General features: G+C 40.1%; 3 protein-coding genes across 3 annotated transcripts; 2 read left to right on the top strand and 1 right to left on the bottom strand.

Annotated features, from left to right (window-relative positions):
- The first annotated feature begins 2,534 nt into the window (after positions 1-2,534).
- Positions 2,535-4,209, top strand: plac8.2 (placenta associated 8, tandem duplicate 2). The gene is made up of 3 exons (XM_070925200.1): positions 2,535-2,637; positions 2,756-2,880; positions 4,105-4,209. The coding sequence occupies exons 1-3, from the start codon at positions 2,553-2,555 to the stop codon at positions 4,207-4,209; spliced, it is 315 nt and encodes a 104-aa protein (XP_070781301.1). The 5' UTR covers positions 2,535-2,552.
- A 1,345-nt stretch (positions 4,210-5,554) lies between these two features.
- On the bottom strand, positions 5,555-9,623 carry cops4 (COP9 constitutive photomorphogenic homolog subunit 4 (Arabidopsis)). Its single transcript, XM_070924511.1, has 10 exons — positions 9,550-9,623; positions 8,803-8,882; positions 8,554-8,705; positions 8,328-8,431; positions 8,081-8,234; positions 7,765-7,915; positions 7,500-7,670; positions 6,934-7,049; positions 6,718-6,802; positions 5,555-6,215 (listed from the first exon to the last, which is right to left on the bottom strand). Exons 1-10 carry the CDS (start codon positions 9,621-9,623, stop codon positions 6,082-6,084), a joined length of 1,221 nt encoding a protein of 406 aa, XP_070780612.1. The 3' UTR covers positions 5,555-6,081.
- Positions 9,624-12,650: 3,027 nt separating this feature from the next.
- lin54 (lin-54 DREAM MuvB core complex component) lies at positions 12,651-21,156 on the top strand. Its single transcript, XM_070925065.1, has 12 exons — positions 12,651-13,406; positions 14,946-15,057; positions 15,221-15,351; positions 17,133-17,337; positions 17,447-17,520; positions 17,620-17,814; positions 17,905-17,996; positions 18,237-18,308; positions 18,466-18,568; positions 18,656-18,793; positions 18,896-19,098; positions 20,099-21,156. The coding sequence occupies exons 1-12, from the start codon at positions 12,651-12,653 to the stop codon at positions 20,298-20,300; spliced, it is 2,283 nt and encodes a 760-aa protein (XP_070781166.1). The 3' UTR covers positions 20,301-21,156.
- Positions 21,157-24,413: the final 3,257 nt, after the last annotated feature.

Below are 24,413 nucleotides of genomic sequence, written 5' to 3'. Positions count from 1 at the left end.
AGCTAACTGTATATAAAGCAGTTAAAACTAGCTAACTGTATATAAAGTAGTTAAAACTAGCTAACAGTATAGAAGTTAAAACTAGCTAACTGTATATAAAGTAGTTAAAACTAGCTAACTGTGTATAAAGTAGTTAAAAGTAGCTAACTGTATATATAGCAGTTAAAACTAGCTAACTGTATATAAAGTAGTTAAAACTAGCTAACTGTATATAAAGTAGTTAAAACTAGCTAACTGTATATAAAGTAGTTAATCAAAAGTACTCATCATGCAGAATGGCCCCTGTCAGTGTTACATAATCATATTATTGAATTATTATGTATTATGAAGTACTTAAATGTTGTTGTCGGTGGTGGAGGAGTTCATTTGAACTACTTCTGGGTAGTTTATCTATAGTAATGCATCATATTTTGTAAACTTTTTTAAGGTAAAATCAGGTAAATATAGTGGAGTAAAAAGTACAATAATTCCCTCTGAACTGTAGTGGAGTAGTATTCAAGTATTCAAGTAAGTCCACTTACTGTAGGTGTGCAGAAGATGGTGATGTGCTCCACAGCAGATGATCACCCAGCAACCACACATATCAACAAGGAACAATATCAGAAAGAAAACAAAACATATTCTGACATTTGTTTGGCACTAACTTTGAATTTAACTAATGAAAACTGCTGTCAGGCTAAAAAAAAAAAAAAAAAACCATATACAAATACAAGTGTCTGATTGTATCTCTAACCCTGTAGAATACACTTACTTACAATAAGCAATTAGGTTGAAAGGTTTGATGTCTAACTCGTTGGATCTGCTCTGTCTGGTGAAAGTATTTCTGTGGGGTCTGCTGTGGAGTGTAGGCTAATGGCAGCCTCGTGTATTTTGCTGTAATTTAGCCCACGTCTATCTTTAGTCTGTAGGAAATTGAAAATCATGCCTATTCCTGAGTTCCAGTTACAGCTGCTCATTATGTAGGAGCCTATATCATTACAGTCAGCTCGTCATCACATGCTGTCCTACACAGCCTGAGTAGGTGTCTGCTAGTTTGTGGAAAGCAGCGCCGCCGTGTGTCCGAAAGGAGCGTAGCAAGGTGTTGAAGTGCATGAAGATTGATGAGTGTTTTCAATTGATATCTTAACCTTTAGACTGTTCTTTCAGAAGTGATTTCAGTTCAGATTACTGCAGTTATTTATTCTCTATTCTCTGAATCAGGACGAGATGTGTCAGCTGTATAACCTTTATACTCAAGATAGTATGTATAGTATGTTTAGTGGTCCTTTACTCAAGTGAAAGTAGCAATGCCACTCTGTCAAAATACTCTGCTGCAAGTAAAAGTACTGCATTCAAAAGTAGGAAGTAGTTCAAAAGGGGTTATACTGTTTTATATTATGCCACATAATAAATATTACTTATGCTTTAATATGTAAGCAGCATTATAATGTTGTAGTTTTTTAATTTACTGTATAACGCATATATATTTCATATGCTTATTATAGGTTTTAAAAATCTGAATCGGCAAAGTAACCAGTTAAATAAATGTAGTGGAATAAAAAGTACAATATTTAGGAGGAGATGTAGAAAGTAGCATAAAATGTGAATACTACAAGTACTTCAGAATTGTACTTATTAAGTGCAGTACTTGAGTAAATGTATTTAGTTACTTTCCACTGCCTTTGTTCTTCTCTTTAGTTGGTGTGAATGAACTGGATTAACTTTAAATCGCCCAAATAAATCACAGAAGAAAAGAGCTTCTTTGTTCCTGCAGATCTTTGCGATACAGGCTACGAAATATCATTAAACATTTCTTTTTTTTTTTAATAACATTTCATTCTCAATAGCTTAATATATTTTGTTTGTTTATTTCGTGGCGTAATTTGGGTGGAAAATCAGCCGAAACGTGAAAGAATTCAACTCCTGATGCTCTGAAAACAGTAGTTCATAAATAATAAAATCCTTATTGGGTTATAAATATGAATTTGATGCACAAATAATTCAAAACCCAATATTAATATAATTTCACATGCAATGGATTTAAATAATTGAGATTTATTTGTAAGTTTGAGTGCCTAACACATGGTGTGTGTGTGTGTGTGTTCCCTAAATGACAAAGAGCAAAGAACAAAGAAGAATGTAATATACAGTTGAGGTTTATTGCAGTATTACTGGTGTAGGTGTGTTTAGTGACCTCTTTGCTGGGAGGACGTGTACAATAAAACTGATAAAGTCTATAAACACGTCACCTGCCTTGATCTGTTATAAAGACTAAAGCTGCAACCGCTCTTACTCTGTCGTCCAGGAGCCTCCTTTGTCAGTTTCACCGTCCTTCAACTCTCCCACCATCTGGTAAGATTTACCTCCAAACCGCTGCTTGACTCCCAAACGGATAACTTACATCCATGTTGTTTGATGTTCAAAAGAGGTGTAATTTATAGTTATCTCTGCTGGGGATAAATACAGGAGTAATGGGGCTTGGCTACTCAGTGTGAGGCTCAAGACCAGCGATAAGAACAAACAAACATCAGTGACAACAAACCCTTTTCATCCCACAGTGAATTATCCTGATCATGGCTGTGACCAACCAACCAGGCCGATACGAGCCCTCTGACTTCCAGACCGGCCTGTGTGATTTCTGCGATGACTGTGGAACTTGTGAGCACTCCTCCTTACTGGGAAATCTCATTAAAATATGCACAGAGTTAAGGTACATTTCCATGCACGATTTAGAGTCTGTGTTTTTCTTAATACACGTGTTTTCTCTCTGAATCAGGCTGCTATGGTCTGTGCTGCTACACCTGCCTCGGCTGCTCCATTGCCAGCGACATGGACGAGTGCTGCCTGTGTGGTCTGGGCATCCCCATCCGCAGCGTCTACAGGACCAGATACAACATCAATGTAAGTTTACAAAGGATACGTGGAGCTGGACTCCATTTGGACTGTGTAGTAAAACAGCAATATTATTGTCAGGTACTCCAGAGTATGATAGTACTAGTTTTAGCTGTGGCAATAACACTAATATATAGTATATACCAGTTTAGTATATACCTGAATATAACTGTTAAACAGTGGTACCAGGCTGTAGTGGAAGAAGTACCCAGATCCTTTACTTAAGCAAAAGTATCAAAAGTAAAAGTACTCATTCTGCCTCTGTGAGTGATTTTTATATCTCATATATATCTTATATATGTTAGTGCAGTATTTTACTGTTGTAGCTGCTGGAGGTGGAGCCAGTTTTAACTACTTATTATACATATATTATATATACAGTTATCTGGTTTAGCCCAGTGGTTCCCAACTTAGGGGTCGGCCCCTTTCAAAGGGTCACAAGATAAATCTGAGGGGTCGTGAGATGATTAATGGGAAATTTGTATCAGCTTATTGTGCTTTTCTCTCATCTTTGCTTTTATGTGAAATATTGGATCATTATTAAACTGTTAACGTGAGAAGGAGCCTCAACTAGACACAGCTGCTTTTTTGTAACCCAAGAGAGGCTGGGAGCCACTGGTTTAATCTTTAACAATGCATTTTTTTTTAAATGTAAAACCTTAATCTGAAAGGTCATTCGTGACTCCAGCTGTCAACAAATGTAGCATAAAGAAATACTTCCCTCTGGAATGGACTGGGGTAAAAACGTAAAGCAGGACATGGAAATAATCAAGTAAAGTACAACTACCTCAACATTGTACTTGACTGTTTTATTTCAATAGTTTTTAGAGGCCTGAGGAGGTGCAGCAATACAGTATCAAACTCTATAGTCAGGAAAAGGCAAAGAACTGAAAAGTCCAAAAAATAAATGTAGTTCTATGTAGCAGCATTTTGTTGTTAGCCATGCTAGCAGTGTCACTGTTGCCACAACGCCTGATTTGGTGTGAATCCAGTGAATTAGGTTTTGTTTCTTGCTTCCTACATCAGTAATGATCTTGGAACCCATTAGACTGACCTCACAACTCCTTGTGGGGACCCCTGACCCCCAGGTTTGGGAACCACAGCTGTAAAATGGAAAAACATAGACAGAAAAACTGGTAAATTTTAGAGATGCTGATATAAAGCTCTCACAGTGACTCAACTGATTCATGAAATGTGCATCCGGGCTGTGAGAGTGTCTGTCTGTGTTTCCAGGGCTCACTGTGTGATGACTTCATGGTGGCCATGTGCTGTCCACTCTGTTCCACCTGCCAGCTGAAGAGAGACATTGACCGCAGGAAGGAGCAAGGCATTTTCTGAATGGGTAAGCGTCTTGTAACGGCCGTGAAACACACCCTCATTTAAAAATACCTCATACACCACATCGTGGTTTGTTATGTTACCTTTATGTTTATGGAGCTGTCGAAATGATGGAAAATCACGTCTGCTTTATACCTTCTAGATGCTGTCACGACACCAGACAAGTCGCATATCTGCTGGATTGCTGAAGCATTCTCTCTGTAATGCAGATGTTAAATCGTTTATGAAGTAGTATAATTCTTCTATAAATTTGATGGCAATAAAATGATTTTTCTACAATAACTATAATCCTCTGAGGAAGAGGAGTTTCATCTCATCCAGTCAGTTAAACATTAGTCAGCTGGGACGCACCTTGAGGGCGGAGAACATCGTGACTAACTGTTATAAATCTATTTTTATCGGTGATGTCCTGAGCTGCTGCAGGACGTAGACAGATTTTTGTTGACTTAAATTGTAAAACACTGTCAGACGTGAACACAGCATGTACCGATCCTTCAACGGGTTTTTGAACTGTTTTTTGTTTCCTCTGGTAACACCGGTTCACTACAGGTATCAACAGGCTTATATCTACTGAGGAAATCACTTGGGGGGTGGAAAAAGTATATCAAATGGACTCTGATGAACTTCTGATCTGGATACTAAATGTTTGGAATGTTTTTAAAGGTGCTCTTTTAATAAAACATTTTAATTTGAATTAGTATTTCCTTTTTTCCTCTACTTGATTGTGCATCTGTTTGTGCACTTTTGGACATTTCACTACATGCATTGTGTATTGCTGGTTGAGTAAACCGGTTTTTTACTATGAAATATTGGACGGATTGGCACAAACATTTGTACAGATATATATTGTCTCCAGATGATGAATCCTACGGACTTCGGGGATTCCCCTGATCTTACTAATCACCAAGGCACTTATAAATGTTGACATTCCCATCAGTCTCAGGTGTACTTTGTGTTTAGCGCTAATTAGCAAACGTTAGCATGCTAACACTCCAAACACACGTTTTACCTGATACACATCAGTACGTTAGCGTTGTAATTGTGAGTATATTAGCGTACCGCCGTTAGCATTTAGCTCAAAGAACCACCGTGGCTAAGTACAAAAAAACAAAACATACTTTTAACTAAACTCTCCGACTACTTTAACTTACATTAACATGTTCTGTCTTTATCATGCAGTACTCTGACCTACTCTAAAGAAAACGCACAGTTATTTTCAGTAGAACCAACAGCAGTAGCTAAAAGAGGACCTTGCAGAGAAAGCAGCTGGAAAACAAACTCAGAAAGTACATTTCTTGTATGTCACCAAAGCAGAAAACAAACTTAAATGGCACGACCAAGATGCTGAATTTCTCTCAGCTTTGAATTTAATTCTCTTTGCTGAAATTTCACAAGTGTGGACCGAGAAGTTTTACATGACACCATAAATCAAGAACCACTTGACAGACAGCTGTGTAATTATGTTAAATTAAAAACAGGAGAATGTGTTGGAACACAAAAGCTTAAATAGACCAGTTGTTCGCATCTTCTCGACCCTATCACATGTCAACTATCTGAATAATCATATCCAAATTCTTAACATGACGAGTAAATAATATGAAGTCACACCTAAATGTCACATGACACCCCTCCTGTGATTACATCTATGCCAGACACAGATCTGAAGTATTGAGAAACTATTTCCCCTGTGGGGAAATGTAATAAAAGAGTGTTCTCTGAAAATTCAAACAAGTGATGGTGATACCAGAGGCTTCTGCTTGGGCGTTTCCATTACTGGGACAGAAGTGGTGACGTTTTTGACAAGGAAGACAACACTTTAGGACAGGCCAAGGGAGCAGTTTAGGGGATTTTTTGGGGGAGGGGTGGGGATGTTTACTGGGTCATCTGGGTTTCCATAGCCTGCGCAGCCCATTCTGGAGCAGCCTGACGGATCTTTTCTAAGAGGTTGTTGACTTGGAAACACAGAGACTGGATCTGTTTGTCCCAGGTAGGAAGGGGTTCACGGGCTGGAAGAGATTGAAAATAAAGGGCATCAAACAGTTTTCCATTTCATGACATGAGAACAACAAATGTACATGTTCAAAGTGTGTGTGTGACTTTTAATGGCTGCTGTGCCTGCTCCATCACCGCACTGCCCCTTTCGATGAGCAGGGACGGTGCTTTATGTGTTTTCTTGTCATTCCTATTTGAAGAGGCTGCCCCCTACTGGCCACAGATAGTTTATTGACTCAAACGTCACAATATAAATAACTTCAGTCAGTACTGTTATAATCTGTCACTTCCATCACTTGCACCCGGAGTGAGTTCATGTTTCATATGAACCCAACGTATAATAATGCATATCAAACTGATGTTTCATCTTACGAAGGAACATGGCCTGTTTTTCTCCAACTAAAGCCTGTATTGGTGGCTTCCCTTGTCTCTAATAAACAGGTCAGGTTGGGTGTGGAGATCCAGAGACATTTTTCTTACATCAAATGTAAAACCACACCGGCTGTCGTTACTCACTCTCAAAGTGTACAATGCTGTCTATCTGGTCGATGAAGCCATTCATGCGTCCTTCAGTGATCATCTGAGAAGCAATTTTCTCGGCCTAAAGACAAACAAAGGAAGTTAACATCTCAGCATACATTATGAGAAACACTACACAAATAACATTTCCCTCATTAGGAAAAAAGCTAAAAATGAAAAACATATAAATTATTTATCTAATCAATGTCTGACCTTTGCTGGGGGGATTTCCAACAGTGCTCCTAGTTCTTCAAAAGTGATGTTGTTGTAGAGTTTGCTAGCAGACAGGAGGTTGTGTTCAATTACAGCTCTGTCAAGGATGCTAGAGCCTGCGAGAGAACACGCAACATAAATTACATTCACGCTTCATGAGCTTCATATCATGAGCCTCACAGGCTGAGAGTCAGATTCATTTTACGCCTTGTTTCAGACACAGATTTTCATGTCATTTCATTTTCATGTCTGAAATACCAGCTTGGAAGCACAGTTTGTTTGTGTGTGCTGCTCTCTTTCATGCTTATTATGGAGGATTACACAAATACTGGAAAGAACTGTCTTCTCGGAAAGAGACCAGATACATGGGCCTTCATTCACTGAAAGCATATACCTCTTACAGTGGCCACACATTGCATGGCGGCAGGGCTCCGGCAGCCGACCCAGCAATTTGATCAGCTACCACCAGCTGAAGAAGTGATGGTGGGAATAGGAAAATTTTGCACCATCTCCAAACACAACAACTTAGCAACTTAGGCTCTAATTATCTAATTATCTGGACTCACCATCGGCGGTGGTGGCTTTCTGATGGGGCATCAGCATGGCAGCAAATTCCTGCAGCTGGTTTCCTCTGATAATACGGTCCAGGTACATCTTCTCCAGAATACCATAGGTAGCCAGCTGCTGACAGCGCTCATCCTTAAAGAGAGTGGCCAACATACGGGAGCGCTGCTGGCCTGAAACAAATGAGAATATTTTTGGTATGAGACACGTCTCAATTATTTATAAGTCTGTCATTTATAAACCTAAACACATTAGTCTTGGTGGTACCTGCAGAGGCCAGTATGGTGCAGTTCAGGGCATGTTTCAGTGCCTCCAGACGTTCAGTCTCATGGACAATTGACTTATAAGACAGCTCGTTGTATCTTTGTGCAGCTTCAATGAACTTCCTCCTGAAGTCTAGTACTCTGGCATAGCACACCTAAGAAGGAAAACGGCATGAAACACTGATCCAAGCAACTGCAGACATCGTTTATTGCAAAGTCCCCATAATGTTTAATTTAAGCACTCTGTTTGCATTCAGTTGCAAAAATAACAGTAACACAGACACAAACTGTGGGGGTGAAATCACTAAGGGATTGTGCACCTTATAGTGTATCTGCAGCTGTTCATTAGAGGACTCATTCTGAAGCAGTGAGGCTCTGTTGATGTAGGCCTCTGCCTGCACTGGATCATCATCTTCTAAGTAGAGACGGGCAATTTTCAGGTATGTATCCAACTTATAGTCAACATTGTATTGCCTAAGGGAGGAAATAAAAAGGTAATTAAAGACCAGGAAATATCATTGACATTAAAGGTCACAAAATACATCTGCCAGTAGGAAGCTTACTTACTTCTGTCCTGTTTCCAGGGGAATACCAACTAAAACCTGGGCAGCATTTCTCCAGTCTCCCTCCTTTTCATAAATGGTTGCTAAGTGCTGTCTGATTGAGGCTACCTGAGGACGTGTGAGGACATTATCTAATTATGCATTTCAATAAGAATGCTGTTTAACCGACCAATTGATCAACAACAAATACCCATTAGGGCTATGACAGAGCATAAAGAATAGACATTTACTTGTTCCTCAAAGGAGATGACCCTCGGCTGAATCTTTTCCAAGGTGAAGTGATACACTGCTTTAGCTGTGGCGTCAGGCAGGTTGGGCAGATGTGTGCAGAAGTCAGTGAGCAGTTGTCTCGATATGACAAGACTGACATTTTCATTGACCACTGTAAAAGAAAGAGAGAAATATCATGGTAAGATATCCGAACGTACTACGCCTGTAGAAAATGGTGATCATGTAAAAAAAATGCAGGCACAGCATACTTGCTTCAACGAAGGCCTTCAAGGATTCCAGTTGATCTGCATCTGTATACTGAATGGCTTTGTCCAAAATTTGTCGATATCTACAAAAGATGTTACAGGTTAGAAACCGCACCGTGTTCTGGTGGCGGCCTGTTAAATGTGACTGTAAAAATGTGATATGCAGACACACTATGTACCACACACTCTTCGGTCTAAGCAATACAAATATAAAGCTTAAAAGCACATTCAAACTTTGTTGGACTGTAATTAAAATGGAAAGAGAAAGAAAATAACAAAGATAAGACAGACGATGCTGAGAAGCAGCAGCAGAAGTGCTGAGTTAACGTTTGTAAATGTACTGTTTCTTCTCAAATAGCCCTATGAGCCATGAAGCTTTTTAACGAGGTATATGGTGACAAACCAGCACCAAACTGTGTAGCTAGCCTAGTGAACACTAACTTAGCTGTTAGACACTAATATGACAAAATACAATAAGCAACGTTAATGTTAGCTTGAACGTGGCGTTACAGCTTAAAGGAAAATCTGTACAATTAAGTGCTTTTGTAGACAAATGCGTTGTTTTGTTTTTAAACAACTATGGTTTACCTAGCTGGATTATTTGGCTAATGTAGCTAAGTGGCTAACGCTAGCTTAGCTTGGTCATCACAGGTATCTCGTTGCTAGATAACGGTTACTTTAGCGTTTACTTTCGAAATTTGGAAAAGCTGCTGTTAGCAAGTGATGCTTTTTATAAGTAGCATTACATACTTGGCAGCAAGATCTTTATGAGATCCAGTTGAATTCATCAGCTGTGCAAGCTCCTGCCTCACTTCGGTCGCCATTGTCGCTTGTCAAAGTGTCAACAACAGCGGCTTCCTCCGCCAAGAGGGGAGCGAGCGAGCCGAGCTTCCGGTCTGTGTCACCCCGCGAGCTCGGAGCTCGATCGGTCCTCCAGCAGAGACGAAGCGAAGTGAAGCGAAACGTGTTCTGCCTGCGGCCGCGAACTACGTGTAGCGCATGACCATCGCGGGAGAGCGCACGGCGAAAGCGAAACATATCGGGCATGTTCATAATTCCAGGCGAATTAGTGTTTGACAAAGATAATATTCAATTTCCACTTCATCAATACGATAATGATAAAGTATCTATATAGTCAATAACTTATTAATATTAAGAGTTATGCTGTGATTAGCACTTTACTCAATAATACCGATATTATTTCAGTGGATATTATGCTTATACAATGCAATATATATTTGTGTTTAATCAAATAAAAAAAATGGTTTGTGGGGCTGCAGGCAAAATATAATATTCTTGTAGTCTGCCATGTACTTGATGGGTACTTAAACATACTTAAAGGTAACAGTATAGACAATATACACAAACACACATGTATTATTATTATTATTATTATTATTATTAGTAGTAGTAGTATGTATGTATTAGTAATAATTTGTTTGGGTATAATTTTTTTTTTTTCCTTTTGTTATTTTTGTAGAATTTACTGCATCTCTTAAGCCACTGAACTCTTCATTTACTTATTTATCTTAGTAGATTTTGTCATCAGATTTGATCCATTGATACAGTGATCTTCAGAAAGTAAAATAGTCTTTGTATGATATTGGTGGTTGTAGTTGTAATTTTTGTAGAGCTTTGTTTGTTTTTCTCATGGGCTTAGTTTGCTATGTAAATAAATTGAAAACATATAATTTTTTTACCTAAACATGCATGTACAAATGAGCAAATTTGCGATTTTTAATTGCTTTCATCAAAACAACTGTAACATTGTTGGCGAAGTTGTGCTGTACCTTTAAGGAATACGTAGTGGTGACGTGAGACGCGGAAGGCGTGGTTAACTTGTGAAATGTCAGGGAGGAATGGCGCTCGGCGCGGTATTTTGAACAATCGCCCTTTCCTTTCCTCGTTTTATCTGGAAACGTTGCCCGGCGTAAATATCTCGGGTAAGCGTGACTATGTGTTGGCCCATTCTGGGGTTCGCTACACTACATCCAGTAGAAAGCTGCACACTTAAGAATGTGTTCAATGTTGAGATATGTTGTGCTAGCTAGCTTGGGTTAGCAAGCTCAGCAAGTTTGCTAGTACAGTTGTCCTGCCCGCTGGGCTGGCTTGATGAGGCTGATGATGATAACGATGGTTAAGGATAGACCTCAGTGAAGAGGTCCAAGACCAGGATATTCCCTGAATATGATCAATAACAGTGCTGTGTGTGCTTAGACAAAGTTTGGTTTGTACTAACAGACAATGTAATAACATATGGTGCAAATATCATGTGTACCGTTAAGTTACTGCGTCCCCAAAAGGAAAGTATAAGCTAACTTAAGTTAGCTGACTACCGAGACGAGTTGTTTTGATGGGATGGTATATCGACTTCTGCATTAAGTGAACTGTTACTTTTGCGTTTGTAATTGTAATGGCTTAAGTAAACGTTACCAGTTGCCTTTGCTATTAGTTTTTTTCCATATTACTTAGCTATAAAGCTGTGTTTTGAATCTGACGTTTTTCTGGTTAAGAAACGGATCGTATGTGTATCTTGAATGTGTCAAAATAGGACTTACATGACGTTTAATTAAAATATGTAATTTATGACTAATTAGGCCACGCTAACTGGAATCATAGCCACAAAGCACAGGCTATACATGCCGTCAGCCAAATCTATAGGTGCAATGGTATTAAGTGCATTGTCGGGCAGAAATGTTCCTATCCAGATGGATGTCTCAAGTGACAGGAGGAATTATTGAAAGCTAGCATTGTTTACGTTATGAGTCTGCTAAAAGAGTTTGTTACTTGCTAGTAGCACACAGTTGCCAGGAAGTATTATCTTCAGGTCTCATGTAGCTGTTCTGTTTTTGGGGGGATTGTTGCGGGTAAGTGTCCTACCTTAATGTAAATAATAGTAAATGCGTTCCCTCATTCTCAATAGCTCAGTGTTAGCCGGAGAGCTAACAGAGTTGATGACGAGGTAAAAATGGCGGATCTTTCGAAATCCAACCCCGGCCTGAAATAGTAACGCAGCCAGCAAATAGCTTGTCGCTTTTTCTCAGTCTTTGCCCCAACCGGGAACACTTCTGTGGATGTTTTTACACAAATGAGTTCAACCCAGCATAGTCTGGTCTGGGGGGCGTGAAAACAACCAGTGCAGTTAGCTGTGTGTGTGTGTGTGTGTGTGTGTGTGTGTGTGTGTGTGGTATGGGGGTGGACAGGGTTCATATGTGCGTTTCGGTGGATTAATGTTGAGCAGGACAAAGATACGCCAGAGATGATCGGTGCGGCCTAGTTTACCCAGCATCAGCTGTCAGGCTGTGTCAAAAGTAGTAGTGAGCTCAAATGTCACTCGTGCACAACCCTCCATTGATTCAATCTCACGTGATTACTGATAACTACAGGTACCTGCATAAAGTTGTCAAACCGGGCATTTTTGCTGAAAATAAGGCTAACTCGCTAGCTTTAACTGCCATGCTCGTTTGTTTATCTTTCTTGCAAAGCCTTTTGCAAGCAGACTGTATTATTGTCCAATTATGCATATCCGTATGTATGTAGAGCAATACATCAGAAATGAATAATATATGTTTTTGAATTGTAAGTCTCGTTGTTACAGTACAACAACTATGTGTAAAGTGGTCAACATGTTCTCTGAAGTTTGTCTGTGATGCGTTTAGTGCAGTAAATGCATACTTCTGATTAAATCTGATTAAAATAATGAAAATATTTCTTAAATGCTTCCAGTGTAGTTAACTACAGTTTGTATGTATTCAGTTTATGTGCATATTTTTTTTACACATTTTACAGAGACAATGAAAACTTATTGCTTTGTTCTTTTAGGATTAACAGAGAGCTGATACTTTGCAAACATGGATGTGGTGTCACCAGAGGTCAACAGCCTACTTCCTGATGAGATCATGGATACTGAGGCCATAGAGGACATCCCTCAAGCCCAACCTGACGGCTCCACGGTCCAGTCAGAGCCCAGTGATGACACATCGGTCCCGATGGAAACGGATACACCCATGGCTTCAGAAAATTTGGTGCTCTGTTCAGATGCCACTTCAACAGAACACACTCAGGCTCTGACCACCTCCACGGCCACAGACTCCACATTCAGCATCAGCTCCGGAAGTCAGCTTCCTATCGCGATTTCCAGTACATCGTCACCCCTTCTTACCCTTAAACCATCCATGGCTACTTCCACAGCCACTACAAAAACCACAGATAGTTTGACTGGGACTACTGTTTCTACAAGTGGGTTACAGAAGCTCACAGCTCCATTTACCATCTCTGCTGCAAACCATCAGATCATTCTCAACAAGGTGGCCTCATCTCAAGCCACAGAAGCAGCAAAGTCTGCATGTACTCAACCCCAGGTCATCAAGCAGGAAGGACAAAAACTTTTGGTAACAGCAATAGGAAAGTCGGGGCAACCTATAGTGCTGCAGTTACCCCACACAGGCAGCAAGCCTGGCGTTTCACAGACTTCAGGAGACACCAAATCTCAAGCGCCACAGTTTAAAGTGGTGACTATTGGTGGGAGGTCAGAGCTGAAGCCAGTGATTGGGACTGCTGGCAACCAGTTGGCCACATTACAGGCCCAGCAGCTGAAGACTGTACAGGTAACATTGATTTGTGTTCTAGTGAAATTTAAACAAATTGATGTTGACATTATTTGACAATTTAATACCATAGCTATTCAATAATTTTCCTATCTAATAAGACTGCACAGACTGTTAACAAACTATTTATTAGCTATAAATCATTGTATTGAAAATATGTCTGGCTTTGTTAGATTGGATTTCAGTATCCATGGATGAGTGTTCAATGGTCTGTCCAACAAGTAAACCTTAATGTGGGCTTTGATGCTCTAAGCTGACATCAAACAGCATCAGTTGAGAACAGCTGATTGTTAAACATGACTACTGTCTCAGCAGTACAGAACACATGTAGCTTTGCTGCGTTGAGCAGGTAGATAAGAAGGTCAAATTGTTTGTTTGCGTCTGACTTTTTTTTCTCAAAGTACTGTTTGTTGTCTGGAGGAGAGGTTAGGGACGAGAAAGACGAGACGCTATTGTAGTGTGTCTCTGTAACCTCTGTGAGGAAACTAAACCAGATACGACTAATTGTACAGTGTTAACATGCCTGTTTTTTAGTCTGTGTGTACTAAAAGGTGAGGGTGAAGCTACCTTTTTGTTTACATGTTTTGTATTGTGGCATAACAGTATGACCGGCAGAGCTGAAGAGTTTTTCAAAAGACGATGAGCATGCTGAAGCAAAAGACAAACATATACAGTTTGATACACACATGCACGGCAAGGCAAGGCAGCTTTATTTGGATAGCGCATTTTAAACACGGAGGCAATTCAAAGTACCATTTGTACACAAAGCTGTACAAGTGGTAAAAGACAGTGTGATTTCACTCCAGGGATCAATATATATATATATATATATATATATATATCAAGTATTTATGATTCTGAAGTTCAGAATTATTTAAATAAAGCAGTAAGGCAGATTTTGTCAGAACATAAAATCAAAGTTACGTTAGATAATTTTGTGGGCACAAGTACACTCCTGTGCTTGGTGATATCTTAATATAAAAAGATGGGGTATTTGGGACTTATACATTTGCTTAAATATCATAAATCTTCAGTGACCATCAGGCAGTCGTTGCTGTGTTACCCGAATTATGGCGGCCGTCACCAGACCCTGAATATTCATTAATCTCCGCCAAATTAAAGTACTTGTCAGACAGAGAAACTGTTGATGTACAGATTTGATACACTGGTGCTGATACAATCAGTGTATTATGGGTCAGTTATTGGGCAGATGTGACCGATCTTCATTAAATACTATGTCTTAGTCACTGTCGTCTTATCATTAAAATCTTAAAAAGAATGTTTGAGTATAAACGTCTCCCTTCATAGTTGAGAAGTGAAGTGTAGTTACCACCTCGTGTTACCTTACACGTTGAAGACTCATCACAATAATTTCCCCTCTGAGTTATACAGATTTTAAATCAACAAGATGAGATGAAAACGCAACAAAACAAGCTAGAGCATGCTAGTGGCAGTGAAGATTCATGTTGAGAAGGTTTTGATTAAAAATGTCCACTGATGTTAAATTGTGAATGTGGATCTGACTGAATATCTCCACAGATTGCTAAGAAAACACCGACATCCTCCGCTGCACCAATCAAGTTCATAATCACAAAAACTGTTAACAGCAAAGGCCTAAGTCCTCAGACATCAGTATCTCCTGTTATTGCAGGTAAGTTTAATTGCATTATTGTCGTGTGATTATCTTACAGCAGTTACGTCAAGACTATGTAGTTGTTGCTTTTTTAAACCTGTAAGTTCAAATGTCAGCTTTTCGCCTGTATTCTGCTGTAATTAAACCACGTTTTCTCTAATCTTGTGCCATGTGTTCATAGGACGGGTCCTGACACAGAGTTCCCCAGTGATGCCCCAGAGGACCATTTCTCTCTCTGAGCCCCACAACACTAGTATACAAAGTATATCCGGCAAAAAGATTGCTATTTCACCCCTTAAGACTCCCAGCAAGGTAAACCCTACACACGATTCCTCATTTACTAAATAAAGGATTCATTTCCTCTTTTTTTTCTGTTTTGTTGTTGCTGTAGTATTTCAGTGTAGACGAGCTGCAGGTGCCAGTTTTCAAGTGGTCGAGTTTAAGATGGTCTCAACATTTTGACTTGTGTTAGCAGGAAAAGCACAGGTGTCATTAATAACCTTAACGATGTTCCATTTAAGCGTGTCTGTAAGTCTTGTCAGTATGCACAATACCAGAGCCCTGGAACTGACACACCTACATGGAATGCAGCAATCATTAATGTTATTATACACACCTGTGTTTGACAAATCAAAATATCCCCTGTGAGAAAGGTCTGTTATACTTCAGACTACATTTCAGCACATGCAGCATTCATTCTCTATTGGCAGTAAACTACAGCTGCAGGCATTACAACACAATATAAGCAGGTTAATATTTGATATGTGTGGGGCAAATGTAATATTATGTGAGATTATTAATATGACATCATATCTACGAAGTGTTTGACCACACCGCTCTTTCCTTTCCTTTGTCTCTGCCAGGTGACCGTGGTGTCTGTGGCTTCCCCGACCTCCAATGCCTCTCAGAAGTCAGTGGCGCTGCCTGTCAATGTAGCACTTGGCCAGCAGATCCTCACAGTCCAACAGTCCACATCTGCATCTCCAGTCAAGGTGGCCACCAACCAAACCACGACGCAGGTGAGATCACAGTTCATGCTCAGCTGGAGTGTGAAAAACATGATTTGTTATATAACAACAATGAAGTGCGTGTGGATACTTTTTTGACGACTTCTCCTGCTGCTGCACCGCTGAAGTCACAGTCGCCTCTAATGTAGAGAAGACGGCACGCAGTGTGTCATGATTCTGTACATAAATCTGTACATATTTATATCCCCTGTGTATATATCATATTTTTTATATCTGTATTTATTATATGTATATTGTTTTTTAAAAAATACTAGTTTTTTATTGAACACAGTGCTTGTCTGCTGTGTGTTTCTGCACCTTTCTGTCTTTGCTGCTGTGACTTGTAAATTTCCCCGCTGTGGGATGAATAAAGTCTAAGTCTGACAGGAGTGCCTTGTTTACCTTGACAATAAGTTGGAAGTGGATTTCTGAAAATGCATTTCTGATTATAAATAATTAATTAATTATTGGTCTAAAAAAAAAAATGTTTGTCTGACGAATCTTCCAAAACCTAAAGAGATTCAGTTTACCATCAAATGAGGCAAATAAGAGGCTGGATCCAGAGAATGTTTGCCTTTTTAAAACAGAAAGTGAACTGACTAATTGTTTCAGCTCTACTTGGAAGTTTGAGACTCGTCTTAATAGCCGTAAACAGCCTTTGTACTGTGGATCAGCAGCCGATAGCGTAACGTGCCACGCCATGGCTAATGCATTAAATGATGGAGCATGCAGAGTAAAGCAGCGTAATGAAACAGCAAGTGGAAAAACAACAGATTCATCGGTTTGTTTGTAGCCATAAAATTAGATTTCACTTGAGTCTTCTCACAGTGACACACAGTATAATGTGTTGGGAAACTGGTTGTATTACTTTTGTTTATATTTGTTAACAAGACAACCAAACTGAGATTGTCTCTGTACCGTGACAGTTTGGACATTTTTTTGGACTTTCTTTGTTGCTGAGCTCACTGAGCCAGGATCAACAACAAAAAGCTTTCTGCTTACGAGAGCAGTTAGGCTCGATTTTTAAAGTGTAAATCTCATTTTAACTCGTTGAATTATCCCTCTGTCATTTGTCCTCATTTTCAGAATATTAAACCAGTGCAGTCTGTGGCCGTGGGAGGAGTGGGCGGCTCCCAGTTCAAGACCATCATCCCTCTGGCCACCCAGCCGAATGTGCAGCAGATTCAGGTGCCAGGTAGCAGGTTCCACTACGTCCGCCTTGTCACGGCAACCACAGCTAGCAGCACGGGACAGCCCCCGAGTGGCCCCAGCACCAGCTCCATACAGACAGGTAAACAGACCTCTTGATGGTTATTTTCTGGTGACAAACCCACATGGCACTTAATGTTATTTAGCAAGGACACATGTGGAAGCAACTTAAAATGTTTAACGTCCCACAGCTAAACCTATGGTGGTCAGTACAGGAGCGGTCAGGATGTCTGTCCCGATCGTCCCAGCACAGACCATCAAACAGGTAACTTTGGTTTTCTGTAAATGCTGTTTGTTTATTCAGACTTTTCTTTCTGTGAAATGTCTCTTGAGCTGCTGCATTCATGGGTTGTATTCCCTGTAGGTGGCTCCTAAGCCCTTGACGTCAGCAGCAGTAGTAACCACCACTCAGACCCAGCAACGCCTGATCATGCCTGCAACCCCACTCCCCCAGATCCAGCCCAACTTCACCAACCTCCCTCCAGGCACCGTTCTGGCACCAGCTCCAGGAGGCGGCAACGTGGGCTATGCAGTCGTTCCAGCACAATATGTCACACAGGTTGGTGGTGTTTTTGGTGGTTATGTTAAAGAATAATTCACTACTCTTTAATATTGACATGTTCTGTTGTGTTATCTGCCTCTCTTGTAGCTCCAGCAGTCCCCATTTGTGACTCTCGCCAGCAGCACTGGTTTCCCTGCGGCCACTGCTATCCAGACTCAGGCCAGATTGCCACTCAATGGGTGAGGAGGGACATGAAAGCAGTTCTTGTTTCATGTGGGACAGATCAACTAAACCATTCATCTGTTTAAAACAGTGTTTACCAGACAAGAAAAGAAACAGTGTCAACTAAAATAGAAATTGGGCATCATGGAAAAACTGGCATAATATTGTTTTTAAATAAAGTGTGTATTTATACTAATTAACTGGTTGAATGTGCTTTGATTTCATTTTTAATCTAAGTGATATTCTTTGGCGCACAGCTTGTCAACAGCAGAAACGACCTCAAGACCAAGGAAGCCGTGCAACTGCACCAAGTCACAGTGTCTCAAACTGTAAGTGTGACCGAAGCATTTGTCTGGCCTGACCCTGTACTCAGTGTCAGTCCACTTCTGTTTGTGTTGGGGTTGTCTTGTGCATGAAGATAGAGGCTGCTAACTCTGTCTGATTCAGGCAGTTTTATTAAGCAGAGCTCTGTTTTTCTTCCTCTAGATACTGTGACTGCTTTGCAAATGGAGAATTCTGCAATAATTGTAACTGCAATAACTGCTTCAATAACCTGGAACACGAAACGGAACGTCTCAAAGCTATAAAGGTACGGTGGCGGTTTCTGAGTTGCATTGTCAGACTGACTTACGTTCCTGTCAGACAGATGGATCAAGGTGAAAATGTGTTTTCACAGACGTGTCTGGACCGGAACCCAGAAGCCTTCAAACCTAAAATCGGTAAAGGCAAAGAGGGAGAGTCGGACCGGCGACACAGCAAAGGCTGCAACTGCAAGCGATCAGGCTGCCTGAAGAACTACTGCGAGTGCTACGAGGTGGGTTTTTTCTTGCTGCGTTTGTTTGCAGGAGCTGTTTTAATGTAACTTTGTCAGCCACTGTTGTTCACGTTCATATATTTTATTCCTCTCACCTCGAAGGCGAAGATCATGTGCTCGTCTATTTGTAAATGCATCGGCTGCAAGAACTTCGAGGAGAGCCCAGAGAGGAAGACACTGATGCACCTGGCTGATGCAGCAGAAGTGCGAGTCCAACAGCAGACCGCAGCTAAGACCAAGCTGTCCTCACAGATCTCAGACCTGCTCATGCGGACGACACCTGTTATTTCAAGTGGAAGTGGGAGGTACTCTTAACACCTTTTTTCTCTACAACAACAATAAGTTTCAGGAGCACTCTTGAGGAATAATCAAGTGTGACAAACAAGCACAAACAAATGAGTGCCAATGATAACAACAACAACAACGCCGTCAGACATCAGATAGAGAAACGTGTATATTCAGTCATATAGTCTGCTTCAAGTGTACGCACTTTTTTATTCCCTAATTCTGTTTATATATGTTTTCAGCGCTGGACATAAGTGTATGTTAAAAGGTCAGTCTTGGGTCTGAGGATAATGAGTTGGTGTTTATCCCCATACAGAGTGGAATATGTATGTGTTTGACCTCCAATAGAGCTGAAAAAATGAATGCCTTTAATGTGCAGCAGCAGGAAATGGGTTAGCATTAGCAGTAAGTTAATACAGCTCTCATACTGCTGTGGCAGAGTGAACAGAAAACAGTGAGGCTGATTGCAATAGGATAAAATTACATGCAGCGTTGTTTCATCTGAATCCCTCCGACATGTAAAGACAATTTTAAATACTTAAAGCCCCTGAAAACTTCTTCTTCTTCTCTTGCAATTCTTTCTCTCATGACTAAAAAAAGCAACAAAGGAAATACATCTTTAGTTTAGATCTTTAAATATTTTAGTCATGTTGAGGCAATCTGAATTCAGTGTGGGAATGGCGGACCCCGCCACTATAATTTGCAATATTATGGCAGCTAACTGTAAAAAAGGCACTGATGACCTGCAGCTCTGTGATTTTAAATGACTGGCTCGATTAAGGATTCATTTTTATCCCTTCGTTTTTCCTAAATGTAAATCCTTTTTAATGGCTAATGCTGGAAAAAAAATGCCCACCATGAATGGAATCAAAAATAGTGTGATTTAAAGAAAATCTTAAGGATTATAACTCTGTGTCTAACATGGCTGTAACTCACCACCTCTGCTAACAGATAATGATAGCTTATGAAATGGAGGATGATGCATTTCCTCGCTAAGGCCTGGTTTTCTTTTCCCCACAGGCTGCCGTACACGTTTGTAACAAAGGAGGTGCTTGAGGCGACGTGCGAGTGTCTGCTGGAACAGGCCAAAAAGGCAGAACAGACTCATCAGCCTCAGGCCGAAGCGGAGAGGATGATCCTGGAGGAGTTCGGACACTGCCTCATGAGGATAATCAACTCTGCGGGGAAAGCCAAAGCAGACTGTGCCTCCATAAACTGCTAGGCCGAACACTCTGGCTCTCCCCGCCCTCCGACCCGCCCCAGCTGTGGGGGCCGAGAGGCATGGATCACTCGACACTCCGTCTCGGACCCCCTGGGGGGTTTCTCTCCTGCAGGGAAACAGGTCGTCTCCCTCATCAAAAGGCAGAACAATGACCTGAAAGTAGATTCCCCTGCCTTGGGCAAGCTGAGGCCAGCTGGGATAATAAACACGGAACAGACGTTTGCACTGTTCATCTATCTGAAGGACAAATGGACGGAGCAAAGCGCCTCTGATGGACCTAAAACTGTTCTCACACCTGTTCAGCTGGCTGTGATGGACTGAAAAGACTGAGCGAGGTCGTGCTGAACAGGAATTACATTCTTTCTTCACCTTATTTTCCCTATGAGACCCTCTCAGATCTGTTTTCTCCCTTTTTGTTCTTCCATTTTATTCTATTTTCTTTTTATTCTTTCCCTTTTTTGAGGTTTTTCGGAAAAAGAAATGCTTGTAATTTTTATGTAATCACTTGTGCTTACAGTAGACGAACAGAAACATGTATCTTTTGATATTTATTTTGACAAGTATTTGTAATCATTGTGAGCGCTAATATTGTGTGGCTTATAGTGCTGCAAACTGTTAAATATTAACCAAGGCTAGGCTAAATTGTTTCAATGAAAATTAATAGAGGCAATCTTAGGTTTTACCCTAAAGGCAGTTGTAAGATGAGTGCACACACATAATAAATTATGCACACACACACACACACACTGCTCATAATAGTTGGAACATGGCTCGATTGGCGGCGGTTCACTCTTCTTCTGGTGCTGTTTCCTGTTTTGTTAGTCACATGCTTACTGTACATTAAAAACACCATGAATGGGGAAAAATAACTGAGACCTATATGACTTGTTAAATGATGTTCTGTGCTGGAGGCGAGCAGGTTCAAGGAACACGTGAACAAAGAGCAGATTAGTTACCTGATCTGTCCGAGGCTGGTCCCATGTCACTGATGAGGGAGCTGACATCCAGTTTGACATTTCATAGCAGGAAAAGCACAGGAATAATTAAAAAAGGCTGCATATCATTCACTTTTACATGTTCCAAGGTCTGTGTGATCGGTCGAAAGGAGCCACAGTTTGAACTCTTTCTTCTTTACACAACTAATTCTGTCACTTTTCACGGGAACAATATAATTAAACAATATCACGTCTCCCTCTGAAGGCTGGCTTTTCACTCCGCCTTCCAGTGTGGCCATTATAACCAGCATCAAGTCTGTACGGGGAAACTCAAAAGGTCCCACGTGAACGCGTCATTTTTTTGCCAAAGTTTCAGCGGTTTCAGTTTCACACGAGAGATTTCTGTAAAAAGTGAAACTCTAAATAACTCTAAATATTTGCTTTATTCCAACTCTAACTTTGATTGTTGCTTATTAAGTTGAGAATATTGAATATTCTACAAAAGCAACAAAATTTTAGAAAACAATCTTAAGTTTTTAGAGTGAAGATATTTTACTCTGCATCAATAAAGAACCAATCTACTCGATCGGCAGAAAGTTTAATTTCTAAAATCAATCGTTTCTTTTTTTTTTTTCTCAAGCAAAAGTTCCAAACATTTGGTGGTTAAAGCTGAATTAATACAAAAATAAAGTGAATATTTTGGACTGTTGATCGAATAAAACAAGCAATTTGAAAACATCTTACTTTGATTATTGTTCGTTAAGAGTTAAGTTTAACTCTCAAAATCTCAACTAATCTGCTTCATGTGGTTCGATCACATCGATGGACCAAAGAGCCCTCCGACTGAATGGAACGGAGCCGTCCTGTATGTTATTCCTGTCATCTGTGCTTTTCCTCCTATGACGAGTCAGAAAACCTGCTGTGAAAAGTCTATTCAGAGTTGACAAATATTGTAAACTCATACTTTGACTTTCCAGTCTTTTAGATGTTGTGAGTTTTATTGAGTCCTCCTGCTCTGAGAGGAACACGGTGTGTTTTGTAAGGCTGTGTGTCCCAAATCCATACTACATACTAATCGTCATAGTATACAAACATATCGACATACTTCTACACCATTTTATACTAACAGGAAATGATACAAAGCTTCACAAATAGACATCAAAATGTTTTTTCTAAGCTGTAGCAGCTGTTTGGGTTTTTTTTATTTTCCAAGATCACGCTGGATTTGGGACGTGAGAGCAACAGTTGTGGGCGGTGAAGAAGAGAAGTTAGCAAGCGAACACGAGGAAGAAACTGCATTCAACACGTTTAGTCTCAAGGATACAAATAATGTGTTTTGCTCAGAATGTAAAGTGGCCACCAACACACCTGTTCTGCCATAAAGTCGACTCTTACGATGCCAATAACGTTCTGTTATATTCTGCGTTATATTCAGAGGTGTTTCTAATATTTTGACCCCCTCATGTAATTAATTAGGGAGGACACCTCTCAATATAATGTAGTCCAGTACAACACCACCTTTAACTATGACTTCAGGAAGAAACATATAATTGAATTAACACGTTTTCCACAAAAACTTGAACAATATAATCTTCGTAAAATGTAGAATTTATGGCAGAGCTGTCGCAGTAAAGTAAAATAAAGTGTCCCTGAGTGTAACTTTAACTCCACGGTTTACCTGCTGTGAAGGAATAGAGCGCAACACACAGCAGCTCAGTATCACTCTCTGTATGTGACTCAACACTTTGAGTAAATTAATGTACCAAAACCCACTTTTTGCTCACTTGCCTGCTCGTACGCGTCTTGTTGGGAACCAGTGTGACTGAAATTCTCTCCCATTACACACGTCCAAAAAAAGTATGCAAACCGTTTTTGTAATTAGGTAACGTTCAACAATGTGGTGCATTTCTTTCACACAAATTAATTTATTCGGAGTGCTCTTTAGAGTACTTCAAATGATAAAACCCCACCGTGCCACCTCCTCAGCATCACGTCTAATAACACGATGTTTGTCTGTTGTAGAGTTGGCTGCCTTTCATCATTGTGGCTGAATGAGTTGTTTCACCAGCTCATCCTGAATAAACTACATCATGTTTTTTAAGATGAAAATGTGTCTGAATGCCTTTAATGTAATGAAAGATTGTGAATTTATTATTTCACCATTTATTTAGCCATGATAAATGTACTGTCACATGAGAGTCAATGTGTAAACAATGAAAAATATCTACAGGGCTCATGTAGTCAGCTGGGTTGAAGGTTTTGCATTGTATGAGACTATGTAAGGAATACATTTTAGTTTAAAGGGTTGTTCAAAATATTCTAATTGGCATTAGAAGCATCATTTTTAATGAGACTGAGATTCCACAGCCATGCTATCAGCTCGGGCAGAGTGGTGCTTTGAGCTAAATGCTTTTATTCTGTAATTATATGACACAATAAAGTGGAGGGTCAACTAAATCCTGGTCTCAGCTGCACCGTACTGATTCACAGAGGCAACCACATAACCCTTAATAAGAGTTTACTCTTATTAAGCAGTCCGTGACACACACATCTCATCACACACAGCTCCACGGTAGCACTGCACAAAGTTCAAGACAGAAAAGGTTTCTGAAGCATTTTTCATCACATTTACGTATGTGAGCTTGTGTAAAATTGAATTAATTAGCAAAAAAAAAAAAAATAGAATACTCTTAATTAAATGTTACTGGTTATGCAGTTGTTTGGCAGTCAAAGGACTATGTGCAAATATTTACACCATATACTGGTAAAATATATAGTTAGAGCAATGGAAAGTGCCTACTGTAGATACTGTCCCTTGTTTTGCTCACTCTTGCTCCTCCACTGCACCCTGAATGCATGGCCTAGTTCCAACTCTTGTTCGGTTGGAATTTTTGTACATTTCTTCTAACAAACATTCATATTTTGTTATATCCCAATTTTGATTGAAGTGTGCAATGTAATTAATCTATGAAAATGTATTAGTTACAACAAACTGTTAGGTATATGATTGCGCATGCCCAGTCTTCTTCACAAATTAGAGTAAAGTAGTACATCCCACGCAGTAGGTGGCGGTAACGCGCACAGAGCCGCAACTGTCAATAAATAAGACGAAGAAGAAGAAAAAGAAGACAAGTCGAAGAAGAAGAAGAAGTAGAAGTAGAAGTTAGGAAAGGGCTGG

The sequence above is a fragment of the Enoplosus armatus genome, chromosome 18, assembly GCF_043641665.1.
Source record: "Enoplosus armatus isolate fEnoArm2 chromosome 18, fEnoArm2.hap1, whole genome shotgun sequence".
Classification (NCBI taxonomy): domain Eukaryota; kingdom Metazoa; phylum Chordata; class Actinopteri; order Centrarchiformes; family Enoplosidae; genus Enoplosus; species Enoplosus armatus.
The sequence above is the reverse complement of the archived record's forward strand: the minus strand, read 5'-3'. Positions and strand labels throughout refer to the sequence as shown.